Genomic DNA, 20,543 nt, shown 5'->3' on the forward strand with positions numbered 1-20,543 from the left:
AAGTATGAATATTTATATCTACTACATCAAAAGCAAAACTCTTCATTTTGCTTTGAGTTTGCATGTACAACCACTCATGGGAAGGTGACTCACAGGCAGGTTTCATCAAGTCCACGTTTCATGTTTGTCTCTGTTACACATGCAGTCATGCTCAGAGTGCTATTACAGCATCCTGACCAATTGTGATGCCCCCAGTTTCATATTCAGGATACTGTGATAATGCATTAAGGCACATAGAAAAATCAGGTCTGGCAGCCCCCTTTCATCCTCAGCCTCAGTGATGGCTACCTACCAGCTCCATTTTCCCTCTCACTCTGCGTGTCCTGTGTTAAAGAGCACATGTGTCTGATGGTAAGGTTAATAAAACAAACAGGCAACAGTTTGCACAGAGAAACATTCAGCCGACCACTTCTATTGAAATTGGCAGCCATCAACTTCAGCCCTTCCATCTTTAGGTATTAGCCATCGCGTTCAGTCAGTAGGGTCTGATGGTCAGCTTGTGTGTTGGAGGGGGCCTGTGGCCTGACTGTGTTTAACAGGCACCATGCAATTTTGACCAATGTGTGACTATTATGACTTCTGTCCCCAGGGGCTGAGGAAACATGGTTATTTGAATGTTTTACTTTACTGTTGGTCTGGTTTGTGGGAAAGAGGATCAAGCTATATCTCCTGTAAGGCAAAACGAGACATCATTTAACTGAGAAGTGACATTTCCCCCGATGGTCATGCACACAGAAGAAATGCCTGATGCAATAATGCAGATCATCGTGAAATACTTGACTGCCCTCCAAAAACTGACTCCACGAAATAACTCATGTAATTGTTTTTTCGTGCACATGGGCATTTCTCTTATTTGAAGTGAAGTGTGAAGTGTGCTTTTGGAAAACGAACATGTGTGACATAACAGTTTATGTGTTGCCAACTACTCTAACAAGGAATGCGTGTTATTATGTCTGTTCCACAAAAGCTACTATCTGTTCCACAACTGCTGTTACTGTATAATTAGGCGATTTATTGGAAAAATAGTAGTAATGTAGCAGAATGTAGTTTGAAACACATTTTGTAGAAGTGAGTGCATAAGTTACTTGCAAATACAATTGGTCGACTGGGGTTTAGGCAAAGTAGGCGAATCACACACTTGCTGCTCACATTAATAATGAAAAAGAATATTTGTTCATCCAGTCTATATTTTTGCTGCAGTTGTACCATATGTATAATTCCCTTCTCACCTCTGTGTGTGTTGTGTCTTCCCGTTTGAGTGTGCCAAATCGTAACGCTGCACTCGTCTGGATTGAGTGTGCTGATGTTGTTCCTGGGATCTGTTGGAAAAACTCTATCAGTTTAGGAATAACAGTCCCCAGTGCCCCAGTACTCCTTTTCTACTTTGTCTCCTCGATGTTGTCACTTGGAACTGCCGTGTCTATCACCACTGCCTTCTTCTGATCCTTGTCTTCTACCACAATGTCCTGGTTAGCAGGTATGTCTGTCTGGACCTACAAGTCTCACATCTGGACTTGAGAGGGTCTAGCTCCTAATAGGTTAGTCTTCATTCCCTGTTTGTTACTAGGCATTGTCTCAGCAGCTCACCTCTGAGGATCATCTTGCTGATGTGCTTCTGGATGCTCTGGGTTTCATCCACAACAGTGGCTTTGACATTCACCAGGCCCATCGTCCCTCTACTGTACAGTCTCTGGCTGCTGGACTTGGTGCGTACCCGTACAGCCTCCATGTCCTCTTTTGGCCGGCTTACTATGTCATGGTAACCAAAGACTGACAGGGCTTATGTGTCAATGGCCTTATTCTTTCTACTGAGCTGACTCTGAAGGATCTGTCTTATGATTTGGTGATACTTGGTTCTGTATGTGTGTTGTGTGGCACCTGAGTAGTTGTAACTCATCAGTCTTTACCACCTTCCCTCTTCTAACTACCATTCGGCCACATTCCTCCATTCCGAATGGGCTCACTGCAGATCTGTGTTAGTTTAATTAGCAAATAAATATCCCATTCATTCTTGGCATACAGCATGATCTCCTCACCATAGAAGAGGTTGGTGATGGTAACTCCACACTTGAACTTGTATTTGTACCTAACTTTTTTGACGATCTGACTGAGGGTTTTCAGGCCTATGCAGAACAGCAGCAGGGACTGTGTATCACCTTGGCATATACCGCATCTCACTTGTGCAGTTGGTCCAGAATTGACTTCCTGTATTGTTTTCTACAGTCCCATTGAGTTCTTGGTGAAGGTCCTTAATGTCCGTTTAACTTTGTATTGTGCCAAGAATTCCCACATCCTTGTGTGTGGCATCGAGTCAACGGCTTTTGTTGTAGTCAATTGGGATAGTACTCAGGTTCTTCTGTCTGGAGTTTAAGTCACTGGTGACTGTTCCATCTATCAGCAACTGGTGTTGTTTACCAGCATACACTGGTCCACGTGGAAATACATATTCAGTATAAGTATGTTCAACCACTATTGTACATACCTTGGTAAAACACAAGTCAATCTTGAGTCTTGGTTGTCATAGCCCCACTTCCTACTCAATCCACTTTACTTGACTATCCATTTTCACATCCAGTGGTATCAAATGCAAAATAAGTAAGAGAAATTCATATCTGAAAGGCAGCATCCTAATTTGGAATTAGACTTGCAGCTATTTAATATTGCAGTCTCTCATGTTCAATTTACAAAATTTGCCACCAGCAAAAGTTCATTAGGCAGCAAAAACCCAATATGTGTATTCATATCAGATCCGCATCAACACACAAATGAAAAAACAAAGATTGACAGTTGTTAAGACTGGGGATACATGCAAGGCAGATAATCATTCCACATCAAGCAAGACTGCTATTCATTGGATCACCCAGCCAGCATCGGATCAGGCATTTATGCTATATATGTATGCTATACACAAAAAATATGCTGCAGTGGTCAAGAGAGGAGAATAAAAACTGGGTTGACAACCTATTTCTTCAAAGAATCAACTGCTCCAAGTAGCATTCCCACTTTGTAACTCCCAGCTCACAAGCTCCAGTGAACAAACATTAGCTTTGCTCTCTCCAACAACACATATTTCAGACTATAGTAACGAATTCCCCTAGTGAAGGAGCGTGCAATTTTAGATTTAATGATAATAAAGAAAAAGAGCAGCACCATGTATAAATCATTTTCTCAGTCAGCTGGGCTCGTTCTTCTGTTTTTGTACGGTGCAGCACACTGACTTTACATGGAAGACCAGTCCTTGCATTTTGCTTTAAATCAATAGCATGATGTAAAGTATAAGACAGAAAAAAGTTGAGAGTTTGGCTTCAAATAGGACACGTCCTGCTACCTTAAATCCAGAGGACCAAAATGTCTACTTTTCCCTCTATTTGATCAATATAACCAAGTGACTTCCATTATTCTGTAATTCTCACAATAACAACCTGAAACATGCAAATCTGTGCCCATTGGTTAATGCAGATGCAGTTATCTAAGCTGCATCTCCTGTCCTCTAACCCCCCTCCACCCACGTGAGGTATTTAACAATGTGTGTCTGAGCACACCATCAAGCTGCACCTTTAAAGCTCAGTGATGTTTAACAGCACTTTTTGTTAAACCACTCTCACACTACTGTGCTAAGTGCCAACCAGTGAAGTCAGTGACACAGAGTTGTCCTGTTTTGTGGGGGCAAACGGTGCATACAGTTTAGGACATGTAGGCTACAACTGCATGTTCTCCAGTCACAAGGGCTCTCAGCTCCATGCATGTACCCTCAAAAAATATGAAGGTGCATCTGCAGCCAATCAAATCAAGTAAACATAATTTGCTATGAATATTAACCCTTTTAATATAAGTAAAACGTTATATGTTATGTTTCTGTTTTGCAAATTAGACCCATGCCTCAGTAGGTTTATTGAGTGTATATTGACTCACTCTTGTAGCTCGTACTCCAGGGCTGATATCCATAGTAGCCGGTGATCCGCAGTATCCGCTCCTCTATGGACGCGCTATTGATGTCCTCAACTGAACGGGAGGACTTGAGATCCTCTTTAATGGCCTCGTCCACCACCAGGTACTTGAGCTGTCTGAGCTGAGGGCTGATGTCCGAAAGCCTTCTGGGGCTCACGTCGGGCGACTTGCGCATCCCGCTGGGAAGAGAGAGCAATGGGTGGCGGTGGTAGAAGACAAAGTGAGACCACTTGGCAAACGGAAAAAATGTGACTTGGTAAGAAAAGAGTTCTTGTTAGCTAAACCAAGAACATCTATGTTGTATGTTCCGCAGAGACCGGCGCTAGGGGCCCCTGCAGCGCCTCTCTTGTACAGTACAGAAATCATCATCCTTCATTGGCCCTGCGTCCGCACAGCGAAAGACACTAAACCAAAGTGACTGGTTCTGCAACTGTTGTATGCTATTCTCTGTGCAGCTCCTATGTGCAACTCCTATTTCAGGCTTATAGGGTTTCAAAACTAATGAATCGATCGTGCGTGGTTTGAAAAATGGAGAGGCAACACTTTTCACAGTTCCTGGCTTCATGTGTGAGCACTAGAGCGCATCACCGAAACCCAGCCGACTCTCTCATTTTATTTTCTCACATTGAGGACGTACATTTCCTACTTTGTGTCCAGTGGATGAGATAAAACGACAACAAAAAGAATCGTTGTGTTATGTAGCTGACAAAGTGGCACAGTGGTGACCTGACAGCCTCTTTGTTGTTATGAAACCGTCAAAATGTGAATGCAAAACATGACTGACTCTCAGAGAACATCTGTTGGAAGCCTTACATTTCCATGTAATTGTGATAGAATTGCAAAAGACTAAAGTCACGTGTAAAACACTGATCTAATACACAAAGTAACACTTAGGGTCAGCAGTAGTACTTAGTAGTAGTGTTTTTAATATCACTATCCATTAAATTCAGATACTTTATCAATGCACGTGTGCAATCAACAGGTGGGGTCTGCCTCCTGTCTTTCTGCAACGCATTTGTAAAAGTTTAAATGTCTTACATCGGCATCAAAGTAGTAGGTGGTCCTAGGTAGCACATACAGTCCCGATGGGGCCGTGCGACCCGGTCCCACACTGTGCCCTCTCCATCACCGTACATCCTCCAGGCCGCTATGCGACTGCGAACCTAAATCCTCATCAAGCTCAGAACCATCGCCCTGCTCCGTCTCACCACCACAAGCATATGCGTGGCCACCACAGTGCAGGCTGTTTCAACATTAATAGGGTGCGCTCATTTCTGCTTGCCGCTGGGCCCCGGAGGCACTGCAACAGCGCCCTCTACCGGACTCCCTGGAATCATTCTCTGCAACTCTCACTGCAGAGAATAAAATGTACCAGCTGTGGTCTTTTAAACACGGGGTATCTGGGGCAGCACATTAGGACACTGACAGCTATCAAATGTTTATGCAAAATAACCCAAGATTTCGTTTATACTCTTTTTTTGAATAATAGGATGTACAAAACAACAACATTTTATTAAATCAAGTGTCTTTTTTCCCCCCTTGTAGCTTTGTGGCCCAAAGAGTCCGAGTTATCCAAAGCTTACACCAGTTGGCACTACTCATAGTTTGCAAATGAGCTGTTGCTGGTGGTTTCAAGTGAAGCTGTCAGTCAGACGAGCACAGCAAATCGAAAAAACAGCATGTGACCTTACTATTAAGAGTGAAGTATGCGTTTTATTTTTAATCTAATAGTGCCAATTACTCCTAGCTCCAGTCTGCAATGTTGTGGGCGGCGAGGTTTTTATTCCAAACACCAACAATCGAAAAGAGGATGGGAATGTGAGGCAGGAGCAGATAGAACTGCACAACTGTCTTTACAATGTTATCATGTTTTAAACAGTAGACCCCTGCATATGTCTTGGGAACTAATTTTCAAATTTCCTCCATCACAATACACAACTTATCTCTTGCCTTGCTTTCCTCCTGATGTTGTTTCCTTTGTATACAGCTGTGCCCTGTGGGTCTGTTTCAGCAGGTAGAAACATTCGGGCACTATTACTAGACATCTTCACCCAACTACTACTAACACTTTATAACAATTTATAGGTCAGTGGGGCCTATTTTGGTTTATTATTCATAACCTAGCTTTCCTAGGAACCCGCCAGCAGGACATGATTATGGGAAGCCATGTACAGAGGTAAAAAATTAAACAGCAGATATGTCTCAGTTCGATACCACAGAGTCAAAGACAATTACAAGGTTGTAGTTGATTACATCCAATCAGAGATATGCTTCCATTAATAGGGTTATTATATTCACTGTTGGTGATTATATCTATTTGAAAAAAGAACTATCTCCGTTTGTCTCTTGAGTTTAGAAGTGGGAGTTGTGCAAAAATACACACTTAGTGAGATACTTTTATTTAAAAAAGTGAATTGTGACTGTCAACAAATCCTTCAAATGAATATGGACTTTAAGGCAAATCCACATTTTAAAATCATTCTCACTGATAAATATACATTTTATATATAACTCCTGCCCATTCAATTTTCCATTGTATTTATTTCTCTCTCAACTCTGAAAAAGTTCTGATAAAGTTTATTGTTTTCTGTTGTTTCCAGAAAATACCAAAGCCAGTAACGCAGTTCCCACAATCAAAAAGAGTTGAGACTCTACCTTTTGTGAATAGGGTAGTGTTGCGGGTCCCAGGTCTTTGGTCCACTCACTGCAGTGCGTCTGCATTCTGTGGAGTTCTTGACTGCAGAGAGCAGCACAAGTACAGGCTGTTTTCTTTTTCTGAGAAAGGTTTGGCATCGATCAGTGACCAGCCAAACCTCACACATTCACACAGCTGGCTGGGGAATGGGGCACAGACCTGTGCTTACTTAAGCAAAAAAAAAAAAAACCCAAAAGAAAAAGGAGTCCAGTCATCGATTAGCAGGTCACCCCCTCTCATCAACAGTCTCAGGGAGGAAACCATCATGTTGCATAATGCACCTTTGCACTTCACAGCTCAGCCAAATCAGTTTTCTCTGTTCGACTTTTGTGCTTTGCCAAAGCCAAAGAATGTAGACACCTTTCCTTTGAGACACAGCTCATAAATATCAAAACAAGTAATATAAATAGATCGCTGTTGTATTCAAGTCATTGACTGGCAGCCAACACACCGTCTTCCACTACAGCAGACCTTTAATAGCAATTTAATTGGTGCCCCAGTCTACAGGGCACTGCACTCTGTTATGGCTCAGAAATTAAGTGAGAGCCAAAGCTCAAGGCTAATATACATAAAATGAACCCAGTAAGGATGAGTCAAACTTTTGCTTCAAATGATAATTTGTTAACCCAATATATTACAGTGTCCTAAGTTTTAATGAACCAGTTTCACAGCTGATAGTTTGTGCTGTCGTGATGAGAAAAATGCACTTACAACTAAAAGGGTTAACAATGCCTCAATTCCAAGTACTCTTGTTTTGACATTACTCATTGGAGCATAAATTCTGTGAGTTCTCTGCAATGGAGGAAAATTAGCCCAAATTTGAGCTTTGTTCCTGTAAGCATATTGGCATATATTTGTGGCGGGACTTTATAAGGACAAGGACAATATAATGTTCAGTGTATTCATGGTAAAACTAGTGCAAAACAGCATTGAGGTCTCCCTGTCCTTCACCCCCACCCCCACCCCCCTTTAGTTCTTACCAGTAACCTTAAAAACTTGTACACTTGGGTGCTCTGTCAGAAACAGAAGCCTGCCCATTTAAAACCTTTAGCAATTTTCTCTGTCATTTCCATTATTTCTTGTATCCTCCTGTGTTAGGTTTCATACAATTTAGAAAAGTATGATGTAAATCCTCTCTCTTCTCACCATTAATAATTAATGCAGCTCTCAGCCTGGAAACAGTACGACAGGCCACTGCTGATTGGCCAGTGCAAGAAGAGAAGTCAATCTCTGAGCCAGTAGAACAGGCCACATCCCTTACTGTTTATTTAAGTACCTAGACATTGTATAATCTTTTTAGTTTTCACCACTCAGGGTTTGATTAGTGACTTTTGTATTTGCATATCCCAACATGGGGAGCAATTCATTGTACTAATCCAGATGCATCTGTGCTTGTGGTTTAAATATTAAAATGATGTTTCAGCCTTAAGGAAGGACGACCCTTTATGCAACTGGCACCCTGTAGTCCTGCAGCCTGTATGATTTGTTTAAGGTGTATTTGTCATTCAGCTGCCATTAGTGGCAACATTGACGCACAGCTGGAAAGTAATCAGCATAATCCCTATGGATGAGAAGCAGCAGGCAAACAGCTCATGTGGGAGGAAAAGATTGGAATCTTGTGTCATCTATTTAGGCCAGCTGTAAACCGCCTTGATTCCATTCTTAGATATCTCTTTTGTTTTAGTTTTGCTGACAAATGAAAACAAGACAAAAATATATGATTAAAGCTCTGGATGTATCTGCCTTTAGCCTCTTGTCTGCTGTTATTTATAAAAGAAGTCTCTGAAAGACAAGAAAACGCAATGGCACTTTATCTGACAACTTCACAACAGTTACCACAGAGTGTGTTATGGAAAAATAGTTTGATGATATCTGAACGGCAGATGTGCATTTTACTGTCAATGAACTGCTGTCAGTAGCTGACCTGGGGTCACCTTGAATAGAATCAGACCACCTTTGACCATAAGACCTGTTAGAGCAATTGGCAAATAATATATATTGAAGAATACGTACAGCTTTGTATTTGGGCTTTTATAGTGTACATGTTTTATTATTATTAAAGCATTACTCCTTCATTAGAATGAAAATCTACGCACTGCATTCACAAACAAATCCTTGCACTTTTTTCTGAGTTATAAGTGCAAGTCTACTATAAACATCTGCTTTGCATTTTATTTGTCCAATTTGTCAAAGGGGATGTGGAAGATGTCTGACATTTCCAACATTGAATATTTATAACCAATTATTTTCAGTAAGTTTTGTGATGTGCAGACAGACACAGATTTAAGATTATTGTGATTTGCATTCTGATAGGATTGGATAACTTGACAAGGCAATTCAATTAACTGGTATTGTATCTTCCCTGTTCTAAAGATTTAATCCAAATTTTGTTGTTTAAACATTTTCTCAGCATGTTCAATTGTCTGCTCAGTTTGATATCATGCTACAATCTGACTAATCCTGCCTCTTAGCTTAAGTAGGAAGCAGTGGAAAAGAAATGTTGCATTCTCAAGAGTTTCTTTATCTGTTTCAGCATGTTTCAGTCAGTGAGGTTTTTCATCTGTCTGAACTATTGTGAAAACAACAGCAGAGGAAAAAGTTATATTCATTGTTAGTCGTCTCAGGTATAAGCATCCAGCACTTAATAAATGTAAATGTGAATTCTTCAAGTAAAGCACAGGGAGAGCTGATTTTCTCAAAGCATAACACAACAGAGAATTGTTTCTCTGCACTTGTCAGTTTGTCTCACCTCTCATAAATCTAAACCCTGACTATCAATCGTAAAAATATATTAACTTCCTTCTATACCAGCACAATGAAAATATCATTTGCTGTAGCAAATGAAAGCAGTTACAGAGTTGGCAGAGAGGCATGTTTGTGCTTGAGGCCTCCTGCATTCCCATAGTCCCAGTGTGTGTGCGTGTCAGGATATAAATAGAGTTGCTCCCAACATCTGAAAGCGGTGCTATAGGGGAGATGCTAGTGGAGGTCTCGGCCCAGTCCAACCCACCCTCAGTCCTGGATGACCCTTGAGTCCAATGGCCACCGATGTATTAAGAGTCAAAGTTGCAAAAATTGAGTTGCTGTACATCTAGATTTGTGAAATGTCATGTATTACAAAATGTACTTCTGGATGTTTCACCATTGTTTGTTTCTCTTGAGCTTTACTGCAGTGGATGTTTGATACAACAAGCTATAACATATCACTGTTGCTTTATTGCACAAGTAATGCAACAGTGTTACGCCACATTCACATTCTTTAGAGGATAGGTTTTGCTGTAGATCGAAGACGACTGTCATCAGGGAAACCTTTCAGGGTTTAAACACAAGGCTAAATTCCTTTTATTTTCACAGCTCAGGTAGTTTTCTTTGTGCATATAGTTAATGCAAAAAGATCGAATAGCAATATTAATGACACAAGGCTGGTACATTCCAGTGTGACTGAGTAGAACTGGGCCTTCAGGGGATAGTTCTGTTCTGCCTTGATACACTCTTGAAGGACAACCTGGCTGCATCTACAGTTGTATGTACATTTGTTTAAGTACAAATCTGGAGCAAATAAAGCAGGGAAAATGAAAAGACAGGAATGAATATGTATGTATGAATATGTTTTGTTGGAGTCAGCTTTTATTTTAACATTTTTCTTGAGCAGTCTGTCTTATACACTCACTCTTTCAATGTATACTGCCACCTGCAGGTAGATAGTTACATAGCAGCCTTTTGTATAACTACTGTTAATGTGTTTCAACATTACATCTTTTGTACAGATGCAGTGCTGCGATGCAAGTGTAAATTTAAATTTTTAAATAGAAAAGTGTAGTTTTATGGTAAACACTTACCACTGTTGCATCTCCATGTTTTACATGTTACTGCTAAAATACATTTACCGGAATTAAAGTGACTATTTCCAGCCCTCACGCAGGGGGTCCTGCTGAATGTGGCTCTCAGTTGTGCTGTTGTTGGGTTTGGACCCTTTTTTGACATCTTAAAGAGCAACTTCACCAATTTCCAACTTGCTTTCTATGGTTTAAGATAAGGTTGAAAATGTACATTAATGCTTTTAAACTTCGCTCTGACTTCCTGATATTAAAATATTTCTCTTTTTTTAGATGAAAAATTCCTCCAGATGGCATCACCCAGGAGTTTTTCATAATTAGGATTTCAGATGATTCCATCTAAGGGAGCTCTGGAAAAGAAGGATGACCATGATTACAGACTCCATAGTGTGAGCTGAACTAAAGGTTCCTCCAAGTGACGTCATCTGGAGGTGTTTTTTCCAGGTAGAGGAGGAGAGATATTTTATTTTAGGGAGGTCAGAGGGAAGTTTAAGGCATTCATTTAAATGTACTACTCAAACAAGAAGCAAGTACAATATCAGCGAAGGCGTCTCTTATCTTCTAGAAATGCACTGAATATAATACAAGTTTAAGCAGATTTGATCCAAAGCAGTCATTCTGATGTGATTACTGTTATTTGTTACAACCCCGTGATGTAAAAGAACAGACACGCAATTCAGTGCCAATTCTGAATGTGGTGGATTTGTCTTCAATAGTTATCTCAGTTTACTGGGTGCTCACAGACAAACATGTTCTCACAAAGTCAACCCAATTAATACTTTGCCATGAGATGACTTCCCCTCCCTTTATTCAGGTAAATTTGAAAACATTAACATCAGGTTAGTTGCTCTGCAGCGAGAGATGCCTGTAGGTCATGTACAATAATAAATATATCTTTACATTTAATCTGCCCATAGTCACAAAACATAGACAATTATACAAATATAGTACACAAATTTCTTTTTCATAAGCTCTGGCCTATATTTTAGGCAAAATCTAAAGCGTTACTGTTCTCACAGTAAAGCAATCTTTACTGTCTATCTGATGTGTAAATCATTGCTTTTATCCTCAAAGAAGCCTCCTGTTCCCCTTCATCTTTAATTACTGCTTTACTCTACTCTGACACCCATTTCATATTCAGTGATCAGATGGATGACTAAAATAGTAAATAACCATCAATTTCAGTCAATTATAAAAATGCTGCCCAAGACCCTTCAGATAATCACATTTACTGCAACTTGTTCAGCTCTTCTTTCTATTTTATTGGTGGCTTTGTGTGTTAAAAAGCCTGGACCTTGTCCACTTAATGAGCTTACGTTTTAAGTACACTTTCACTGTAAACGAGTTATATCGTCGAACAGTTTTCAAATAGTTGCAATAGTAAACATGTATAAAGTAAGACCCTTGATTAACTGGAGAAAAAGTCAGATTAAATCATAGGAAACCAACACTTTATTTAAGACACATTGATATTTGACATTTCATGGATTCACTTCTGATGTTGAAATTAAATGTAAATAAACCTTGGTTCTCCATGGCAATACTGAATTAGAATACAGCTATAATAACACCAAGATACCCAAGTGTGCACGTATATCTACAGTATGTACATATTTCAAATAGGTCCGTTTTGTCAAGATAAATATTGTCAATGTGCTTCCATTTGTAATCCTTGACACTATGTTTACTCCCTGAACAGAACAAGAACTACTTTACCTGACAGTTCCCACCTTCAGGTGAATGATGACAAATGCTGCCATAAACAGTAATGCTGAAGCGTCAAAGCCTTGACGCCAATCTAATTTAACGTATCTACAAAACTGTGAAACATCTTACAGTAAGAGAGTGAATCCCACTTGGCAAAATTCAAGTTCTTCTTCTCTTCAGCAGACAATATGAGCAATAATCAATGCTTCACAGTTACACAAATGCCCAGACTGGTGAAAAACAACAACTACAACATCACTCATCTAGAAACCACAATATTACAGATCAATGAGTAACAAAGATGCTAATATGGTCAAAGGATAATTTTCCAGCCATGACACCCTCCTCCAGCTCATCTGTACACAGTTTCACATCAATTTGTCATCACTAAACTAACAGCAGCAGCAGAGCAGCAGGATGTAATGCTGCACTGTGGTCGGGCCTTGAATCTCACTGTAGCAAACAGCATTATAAAAAAATACATTCAAGACTTTATAAAAAGCTGCAATTATGTCTTAATGTGGTAATGTAGTAAAGAAAGATGAGGTCAGAACTTCATCTTCAAAAACAGACTAACACAACATTAAAAACGGTAGCAAACGCATGTCTTCATGTCTGATAAATGTCCTAAACAGTCTAAATGACAAATAAATTATTATTTGCATTACAGCAGTCTACTAAACTGTTAGGTGGGAGTCTCTGCACCAAACAGATCATTAGAGGACGGACCAATTCCTTAAATAAGTGTTTCTGTCAGAACATTACACCCACTGCTAGAAATCATTTTTAAAACACGGGAGTGCAGACTCCGTACAAACTTCCAAGTGGTTTCCAATTGTGGAAAGTTATCCTTCCCAGTTTAAGGTAGATTATCAGAACTGGGATGTTTTAGCTGCACTCCGGGTGGATGGAATTCTAGTTTCAAGTTTCTTGAATGTAACATGCATTTCATACATTAAAACATTATGTAAACTTCCCTCATGTCATTTCTAAAAATATACATTTCTACATTCAAATGATGTAAATACAGTCAATTTAAAACAGTTTATGTTCTTTTCTAGTTTAGAGCAATTACAAAGCCTTAACAAATCATCCAGAACAAAAGTAACTTACATTTTCATTTGAAATCTCTTCTTAATGGAGGGAATCTTTGGAACCATGTCCTTTGTCTTTCTAGAGAATTCCCTTTTCTTTACTCCTCTGTGGCTCCACTACATGAGAACAGGCAGCCATCCCCCTGTGCTTCCCTTTTTAACCTGGGTTTTTCTCCCTTTCCTTGTTCATAAATAAATAATTATAGTGCTTAGCTTCAAATTTTCACAATAGCACTGCAAGATGTTAAGAAAATACACATACTGTACCAGCAGACAACATTTTCCTTCACAATGGAATGTGACAATGTGGAGCGCAACCAGAATAGTTCACACCTCTGTAAAGATGAGCCAAAATTCTGCAAAACACAAACTATGCAACTACATTCTTATATGTAAACATTGTTTTGCAAACACCCATCTATCCATCCATCCATTATTTGATACTGTGTATCCTATTCAGGGCCGCAAAGGGCTGGAGCCTATCCCAGCTATCATAGGGCGGAGGCAGGGTACACCCTGGACAGGTCCCCAGTCTCAGGGCCAACACAGAGAGATGCACACAAACAGGCAACCACTCACACTACCATTCACATCTACAGGCAATGTAGATTCACCAAATAACCTAAAATGCATGTTTTTGGACTGTGGACGGAAACTGTACCCGAAGGGAAACCCACTCAAGCACTGCAGGAACTTGGGAACTACACACACATCATTATTCAAACAGGGGACCTTCTAGCCGTGAGGCAGCAGCACTAACCACTGCCCACAGCAGCACTGCCCTATTTTGCAAGCATTTAGGGTAAAAACATTTTTAAAAGTGTCTTTGTACTATTTTAGATTTTAGACTTGTTCAGGACCAATTGCAACGTGCCCTACAGTTAACAGAACAATTAAAAAAGAAGGAAGAGCCAATGAAGATAAAAATAAAGCCTTAGAATTTTCAGAGGTTAGCTACTAACAAAAGTCTGACTAGTTTACAAGGTGACAAAAACATAGTCTTGGCCCTTTCAAAATGTTCCTGTCAAGATTGTATGAAAAAAAATAATAATTAGAAATATATGAACTAAAGTGACAGTTAATTGCTTGAGTTTTCATGTTTTGGCTCATCTTTAACATGTGTTAACTCTAGATGGCACTAAACTGTACACCCTAAAACATTTACCCAGTTATCTACAGATACCTGCCAAGCGTCTCTATTTATAAGATACATGCATTTTTATCTAATAGATTTGTGACAGACTACAGAGGATTGTCTGATATTTCATCTAAACTTAACAGGCCAATCGATTTCTAAAGTGCTCCTAAATATGCAACACATACTGTATTACAGCAGATGAAGGAGCTTTGCTCCTCTAAGTCATAAATAAAGCAGAAGGCATTTCTTTTATGACTTTGTTTTCACTTTTGAAGCTTTAATTTGTTTCCCTTATTAATGCACATATATTTTATCTCTGTTGCAAAGAATTAGACTGAGTATTGTGGTTCGGTTTAGGAGTGTTTGCCTAACAATCTCAACTACTTTTAGTACTAAACTTGCAGGGCTAAGATTTGCAGAGTGCCAACAGCAGAGACTTTTGTTCTACTCATTATATCTAGTTATAATCATTAGTGCATTACCCCCTAATTTCCTATTGTTGCCCTTTAATTGCTCTATCGCGATTTACTGGATCATAGGGTCATCATTGGGGGAGGCCAGAGCTGGGACTCTAACAAACTGCTGAGTTTTATCCTCATTATGGGGTGTCTCTCTGCTGGACACAGTAGTGAAGGACAGGTGGTCGTGCTCCAAAATGGCAAGGCGGTCTGGCTGCTTCTCCTTCTTCAGGTAGAACATCTTCCTCAGCTGCTTCAGTTGCTGCAGCTCGCAGAAGGTCTCCAGCACCACAAGCATAACTATCAGACCCAGGATCAGGTAGACTGATGAGACAAACACACAGCCGAGACAAGTAAGATTGAGTAACTACTTGCATTGTAGCACTGTATAAAAAAACATTACCACACATTTTCCCTAAACCTAGTAATCAAGTAACATTTCTCTCTGAACAGGGCTTAAAACAATTATACTGTTAATAATTATACTGTCTGCTGTTGTATTGCTGTAGAAGTTCAACTGATGAAGCTGATGTGGCAGCTGGTAATGAATTTATACAGTAAGTCTTAAAAAATAATTAAGGAGGTGGCCAACTCGTTTGATTGGGAAAAAAAACACAAGAGATGCATTTCTTCATTACTGTCCCAAAGAGTGTTGTTTAAATGCACTGGCACAAGGGGGCAGTGACAAGCTAATCAGACTAACAAGAACAGAGTGCACGTTTTGTAAAATAAACAAAATCAGGAAAAACGGTTTCAGCTCATGCTGGAAATCCCCCACTTAGACATAAATATTGTCTGATGATTTTCAGCAGTAATATTTTTAACTTCCTGGCACTCAGGTTCATGAAAAACCCAAGATTTGACTTAGCCAGTGTTTGAAAGCTTAATAAAAATCGCAAGAGCATCACCCTCACTTCTAATAATACTTATATTGAAAGGATTCTTTGAAATTATTTTTTGCTAGTAAAGCAACAGTCTGACATTTGCAGCAAATGATATGATTTGCCGTATATTTGCATTTACTGAACAGTCCTTTGTTTGCACGTAATTACAAAAGCAGAACTTAGTGTTTACAGAGTTGTGCTACGCCCTAAATGCAAATCCCAGAAACAGTAACTTCTCACCATAGGCACTGGCAATCTAAAAACTTCAGCAAATGACTCAAACTGTTCATTTTTGTGACAAACGGTATTCAGCTCTTCCATTTTCTATGCTCCAAACACCATGTCATTTTTCACAAAGGAAGTTGTTAAAATGTGTCCAGTGTTATTTGTACAAACACATCCTGTCACAGTCTCTTCAGACTGACACACTGTGACCATCGAATGACGTCTCTCAGGCTGTTCAGTGCTGCACACCCTCATCATACAAGCATGTGATAATTAAGTGGTGTTCAAGTCCACTCACACTCACAGCTTGATGCGACTCCATTTTAGTCTAGGCCAGTTTACTCTAGGCATATGGCACAAGTCACCCAGAAAATACAATCAATTTTGTGCTGGTCTTGATTAAACAGATTAGCCCAAATTTCTATCCTGGACTGCTTATTTTGCTTTATCTGTCTGTGTTTAAAATGTGCTGAATAATATTGCTCTGCAGCATACAGAAACTTAACAACATTCATTAACAACACAACAAAATGTGGCACATTTTTCTTTTTTAAGAATTTTGCAGTGAAATGTTCCCTATATGTGCATCCTCTAGTTACAATTTCAATGACACCTTTAAAAACTATTAAATATTAACTTTATTATTGGTCAGTTAACGCAAATAATGCAGGTTAATTTTCCTTTAAGCTTGTAAACAGTATTTTCAAATCCACGTTCAACAATGATTTCTGCAGTCCAATAAAACAATGTATGATAGACAATTTTAGTCTATAACTCCAAGCTTCTCTGTGTGGATAATAAATTAAAGCAATTTCAGTCGATGAGATAAAGCCACTACTACCATATACAGTATATAAAAAAACGTGATCTGAAAGAGGTTTATTACTGTAAGTCAGAGTTAAGCTAAATTTTATCCAGTTAAGTTGTTATTATTGCACAGGTTTTCATAACACAGCTAAAAACAAATGGAACAGCCTGATTGTGTCACACTTGAGAAGTTCAAAGTTTACCATCATAAAACCTCCTACACGTAATCTTAGCACATCAAAACATCCTAACAACATTGTTCCCCCCCTGCGTCTCCTTAACTATTTAATTTGAATAAACTGAGACAATACTACAGGTTATGTAATGTGGCACTTGTTATTTAGGATTTTTAGGCCTTTATTGCTGGATGTTTTTTAGCTCAATAAGGAAGAGAGTGCCATCGTGATAGTGCAAACAAAGAAAGCAGTAAAATCCTCTTTGAAACAGGATACACTCAATTTTATGAGAAATGTGATACTGATTCGAGAAACGGGCAGTAAAAACAACACCGCTGTGTGCCTACCATCTAATCCATTTCCTTTTCAGCTAATCTTTTGACTACTGAACAGGAGCAAAGTAAATGTAATCTGAATTACTTTGAGTAGAAATTACTTTGAGACTTTACAGCTACAGTACTGTGCCGTAGCTCCAACAGTCCTTACTCACCAGTAATGCCCACTTTGTAGAGCTCCCTGAACTTCTGATTAGCAGCCTCTCCAGGTACATAGTCTCCCAGGCCAATGGTGCTGAGAGAGATGAAGCAGAAGTAGAAGGACTCCAGGAAGTTCCAGTTCTCCTCCAGGGCTGAGAAGATGGCAGCAGGGATGAGAAAGAAGCATGACACTGCCAACGTGGCGAGCAGAGTGGCATGGACGATGGCCACCAGTGGTTTGGACAGGCCCCAGCGTGTGTGAATGTACATAACTGGCCTCCGTGTGCTGAACACCATGATTCTTTGCACCACAGCAGTGAGGAAAAGCAGAGTAAAGGGGATGCCAATCACAGAATAGATAATGCAGAAAGCCTTCCCGCCATCTGACAGAGGTGCTGTGTGACCGTATCCTGTAGAAAGCCCAACATGACCCAAAATATTACAGTTCTCATCATGAAAGGTGCTGCTACAGGCATGTGACATTTCATTATTAGACTTATTAAAACAGAGGTCATTATCATTGTACATTTGTGTGGTGTTTTTGTTCTTATGCACACAAGGATGTTAAAAACACCATATGCAAATAGAAAACTACAGTATATCTGGTTAAAATCCCAAAGACCTCATGCAAATAAGAACAACAATATGAAATGAATAACACAACATCCTCTGTTATATGTAGACCATTTTTGGTCTGATGAAATTTACTGCCATGGTACATGGTAATGTATTTTGTAACTAGCCTGTTGAGGAAACATACAGCCACAATCAATTGTTGTTTTATTATTAAATTATAAGAGTCAAAGTCGTTCTGCTTCAAGTGCTTCTGAGGTTAATAAAAAGCAACACGTTTGAGGCTAAAGTGAGCAACTCTTATATAACTATGATAAAGAACATGAGCTCCTTTTGATCTGGATAAAGTCCCTGTTTAGCTATAAACACAATTTTTGTTGAGACATATACAAGAAATAGTTTTCTGCAGTCAGGCAGACACTGCTATACATGTTATGTGCACATCCTGTATGTTACAACGTGACAGATATCTGTTGCCATGTGGTCAGTCTAAAGTTCTTCAGATATTCTGACTGTCAAGCATCTGAAAGCTAGATAATAGAAAATGAGTCTAACCTCTCAGAATGCCTACAGACATGATACACATAATTAGTTTTGTAAAATTTGTAGAAATTAGAAAATCTCTTATTGCCATGTTAACATCGAGGTTGAAGTGCTCTCGGTAAACATAAAAAGGAGCTGGGAAGACATAACAATAAAAAATGCAAAGGGATTCGTATCCTAATTAAATATCAAATCCTAGTAATTTAGTAAGGTGTATAAAACATGCTCTCGGTTAGATTTGGTTCAGTTCCCCTACAAATGTAACATCCTGCACCACACATTTTGTGTTTACTACCTGCCTTGCTGTTGCATGTAGGCCAGACTGGTGTGTGTGGCCTAGTGGTGGCTTAGGTTTTATGCAAGAGTGAGAAAAAGATGTTTGCTGACGAATGGCAGGCCTAAACAAGAGCCCACCTGAGACCGCCATTGTAATGTCCCACTGTGTAGAGGACCGGCTGCAGCATCACTTGCTGTCCAGCCTACTTGGTGACCTGACTTACCTGTGGTGGACAACACTGTGCTCGCAAAAAACAGCGCAGAGGTGAAGTCCCAGTTCCAGTTCGCCGAGGCGTTATTGAGGATGGAAACCCCATAATTACTCGCCTCCATTGCTTTTTTCAGAAACCGCTCTAGACGATCCTCAGAGAGACACTCATTTTCCTGTAGGAACTGCTTTTTAATGGCCCTCAGGTCCTGGCGCAGCACGTCTTCATAAGGTAGCTCGACCGAAGAAAAGACAACAGCGCCGAAAATGAGATAGAGGAGATAGCCCAAAACTAGAGATACAAAATACCACGTCGATTTGTGATTCTGTATCAAGCGCACACATGAATTGCTGGCTAGAGACTGAAGCATTTTCAAGTGGTTTATCACCAAGGTGTAGATAAATATAATAAGACAACGTTATTAATCTGTCCGCCTCGCGTCTTATTTGGCCGAATATCCTATAGATGTTGCTCAGGACAAAGCTCGATGAGGTTTCTATTCTCCCTGCCGTGGCACTTGAGGCTTTCAGGTGCAGTCGGACGCCTCAGCACTCCCCTATGCGAACGGAGCTATTTTGGTTAACTTAAGAAACGATAGGCGGCCTCACTTGGGATGTCGTTATGAACAGCGTGGATAGACGTCTGGTCATACTGCTGTAAGACGACTTTGGTAAATGTGTGCAAGTTTATAAAAAAAAAAAACACCCAACCATGCCTTATGCTTCTTTCTTTCTATCGCGTAGGTATTTTAGTCTACAGCAAAGCATGCACGGGACAAAACTACGACACAAAACTATTTTTAAATGGACTATCCGCTTCGACGTTATGTACAAAAACGCCAACGCAATGGCTTCTAAATCTAATGCTTGCACATTTTCTGAGCTTTTCAGATGAATCGTGAAGGCAGCAAGGATGTGTGGGTGACAAGGCCATGTGACGTAAGAACTCTCGCGTCTCCTCTCTCCTCCCAGGTAGTCTGCTCCTGTAGACGTTTTCGGTTTCACCTCCAAGTCACCAGCGTCAGAAACCTACATCCCCGCTTGTTTCCGATGCCTGTAAAGCAGGTTAAGAAAACTGGGGCGTGGAAAGACCTTTTAAATCATGGCTACGTAGAGAACTGGCCCATCAGGCTGTAGATGAAAGACTTTTAGATTTTTCAATGACAGATTTTTAATCATAGTGGCTACTAATTTGGCAGCAAGCATTTTGTGTTAACTAACTGTCGCAAATGCAGCTTTGTTGTGTTATTCTTTAATTTGATATAAGTTTCATTTTTGCAAAGCTTTTCCTGTGTCAAAAAAGACCTGACACATAGTGCTTTGTTTGCTGAAAAGGAAATCTTAAAAACTCTTCATTTAGTTTGTGTTCAAGCTCTTTCTCAAAGTTTATTAGGTCAGTTAGCATTCTCGGTGTAATTCTGAGATGCCATGGAAAACATGCATCTATTTAACATTTGTTTAAATTATTTTTGAATTTTTAAATACATTAAATGCCCCTA

General features: G+C 39.7%; 2 protein-coding genes across 2 annotated transcripts in view; both read right to left on the reverse strand.

Moving 5' to 3' along the window:
- slc35f3b (solute carrier family 35 member F3b) overlaps window positions 1-5,219 on the reverse strand; it is a 42,845-nt gene extending 37,626 nt beyond the window's left edge. Inside the window, exons 1-2 of the mRNA XM_067523176.1 lie at window positions 4,987-5,219; window positions 3,913-4,127 (exon numbers count right to left, since the gene is read on the reverse strand). Of these exons, the coding sequence (XP_067379277.1) occupies window positions 3,913-4,127; window positions 4,987-5,084 (313 nt within the window). The 5' untranslated portion in view covers window positions 5,085-5,219. The remainder of the gene's footprint in view (window positions 1-3,912; window positions 4,128-4,986) is intronic.
- Window positions 5,220-11,908: 6,689 nt separating this feature from the next.
- Window positions 11,909-19,876, reverse strand: kcnk1b (potassium channel, subfamily K, member 1b). Its single transcript, XM_067523195.1, has 3 exons — window positions 19,061-19,876; window positions 17,459-17,854; window positions 11,909-15,200 (listed from the first exon to the last, which is right to left on the reverse strand). Exons 1-3 carry the CDS (start codon window positions 19,413-19,415, stop codon window positions 14,944-14,946), a joined length of 1,008 nt encoding a protein of 335 aa, XP_067379296.1. The 5' UTR covers window positions 19,416-19,876; the 3' UTR covers window positions 11,909-14,943.
- Window positions 19,877-20,543: the final 667 nt, after the last annotated feature.

The sequence above is a fragment of the Channa argus genome, chromosome 1 (assembly GCF_033026475.1).
Source record: "Channa argus isolate prfri chromosome 1, Channa argus male v1.0, whole genome shotgun sequence".
NCBI classification, from domain to species: domain Eukaryota; kingdom Metazoa; phylum Chordata; class Actinopteri; order Anabantiformes; family Channidae; genus Channa; species Channa argus.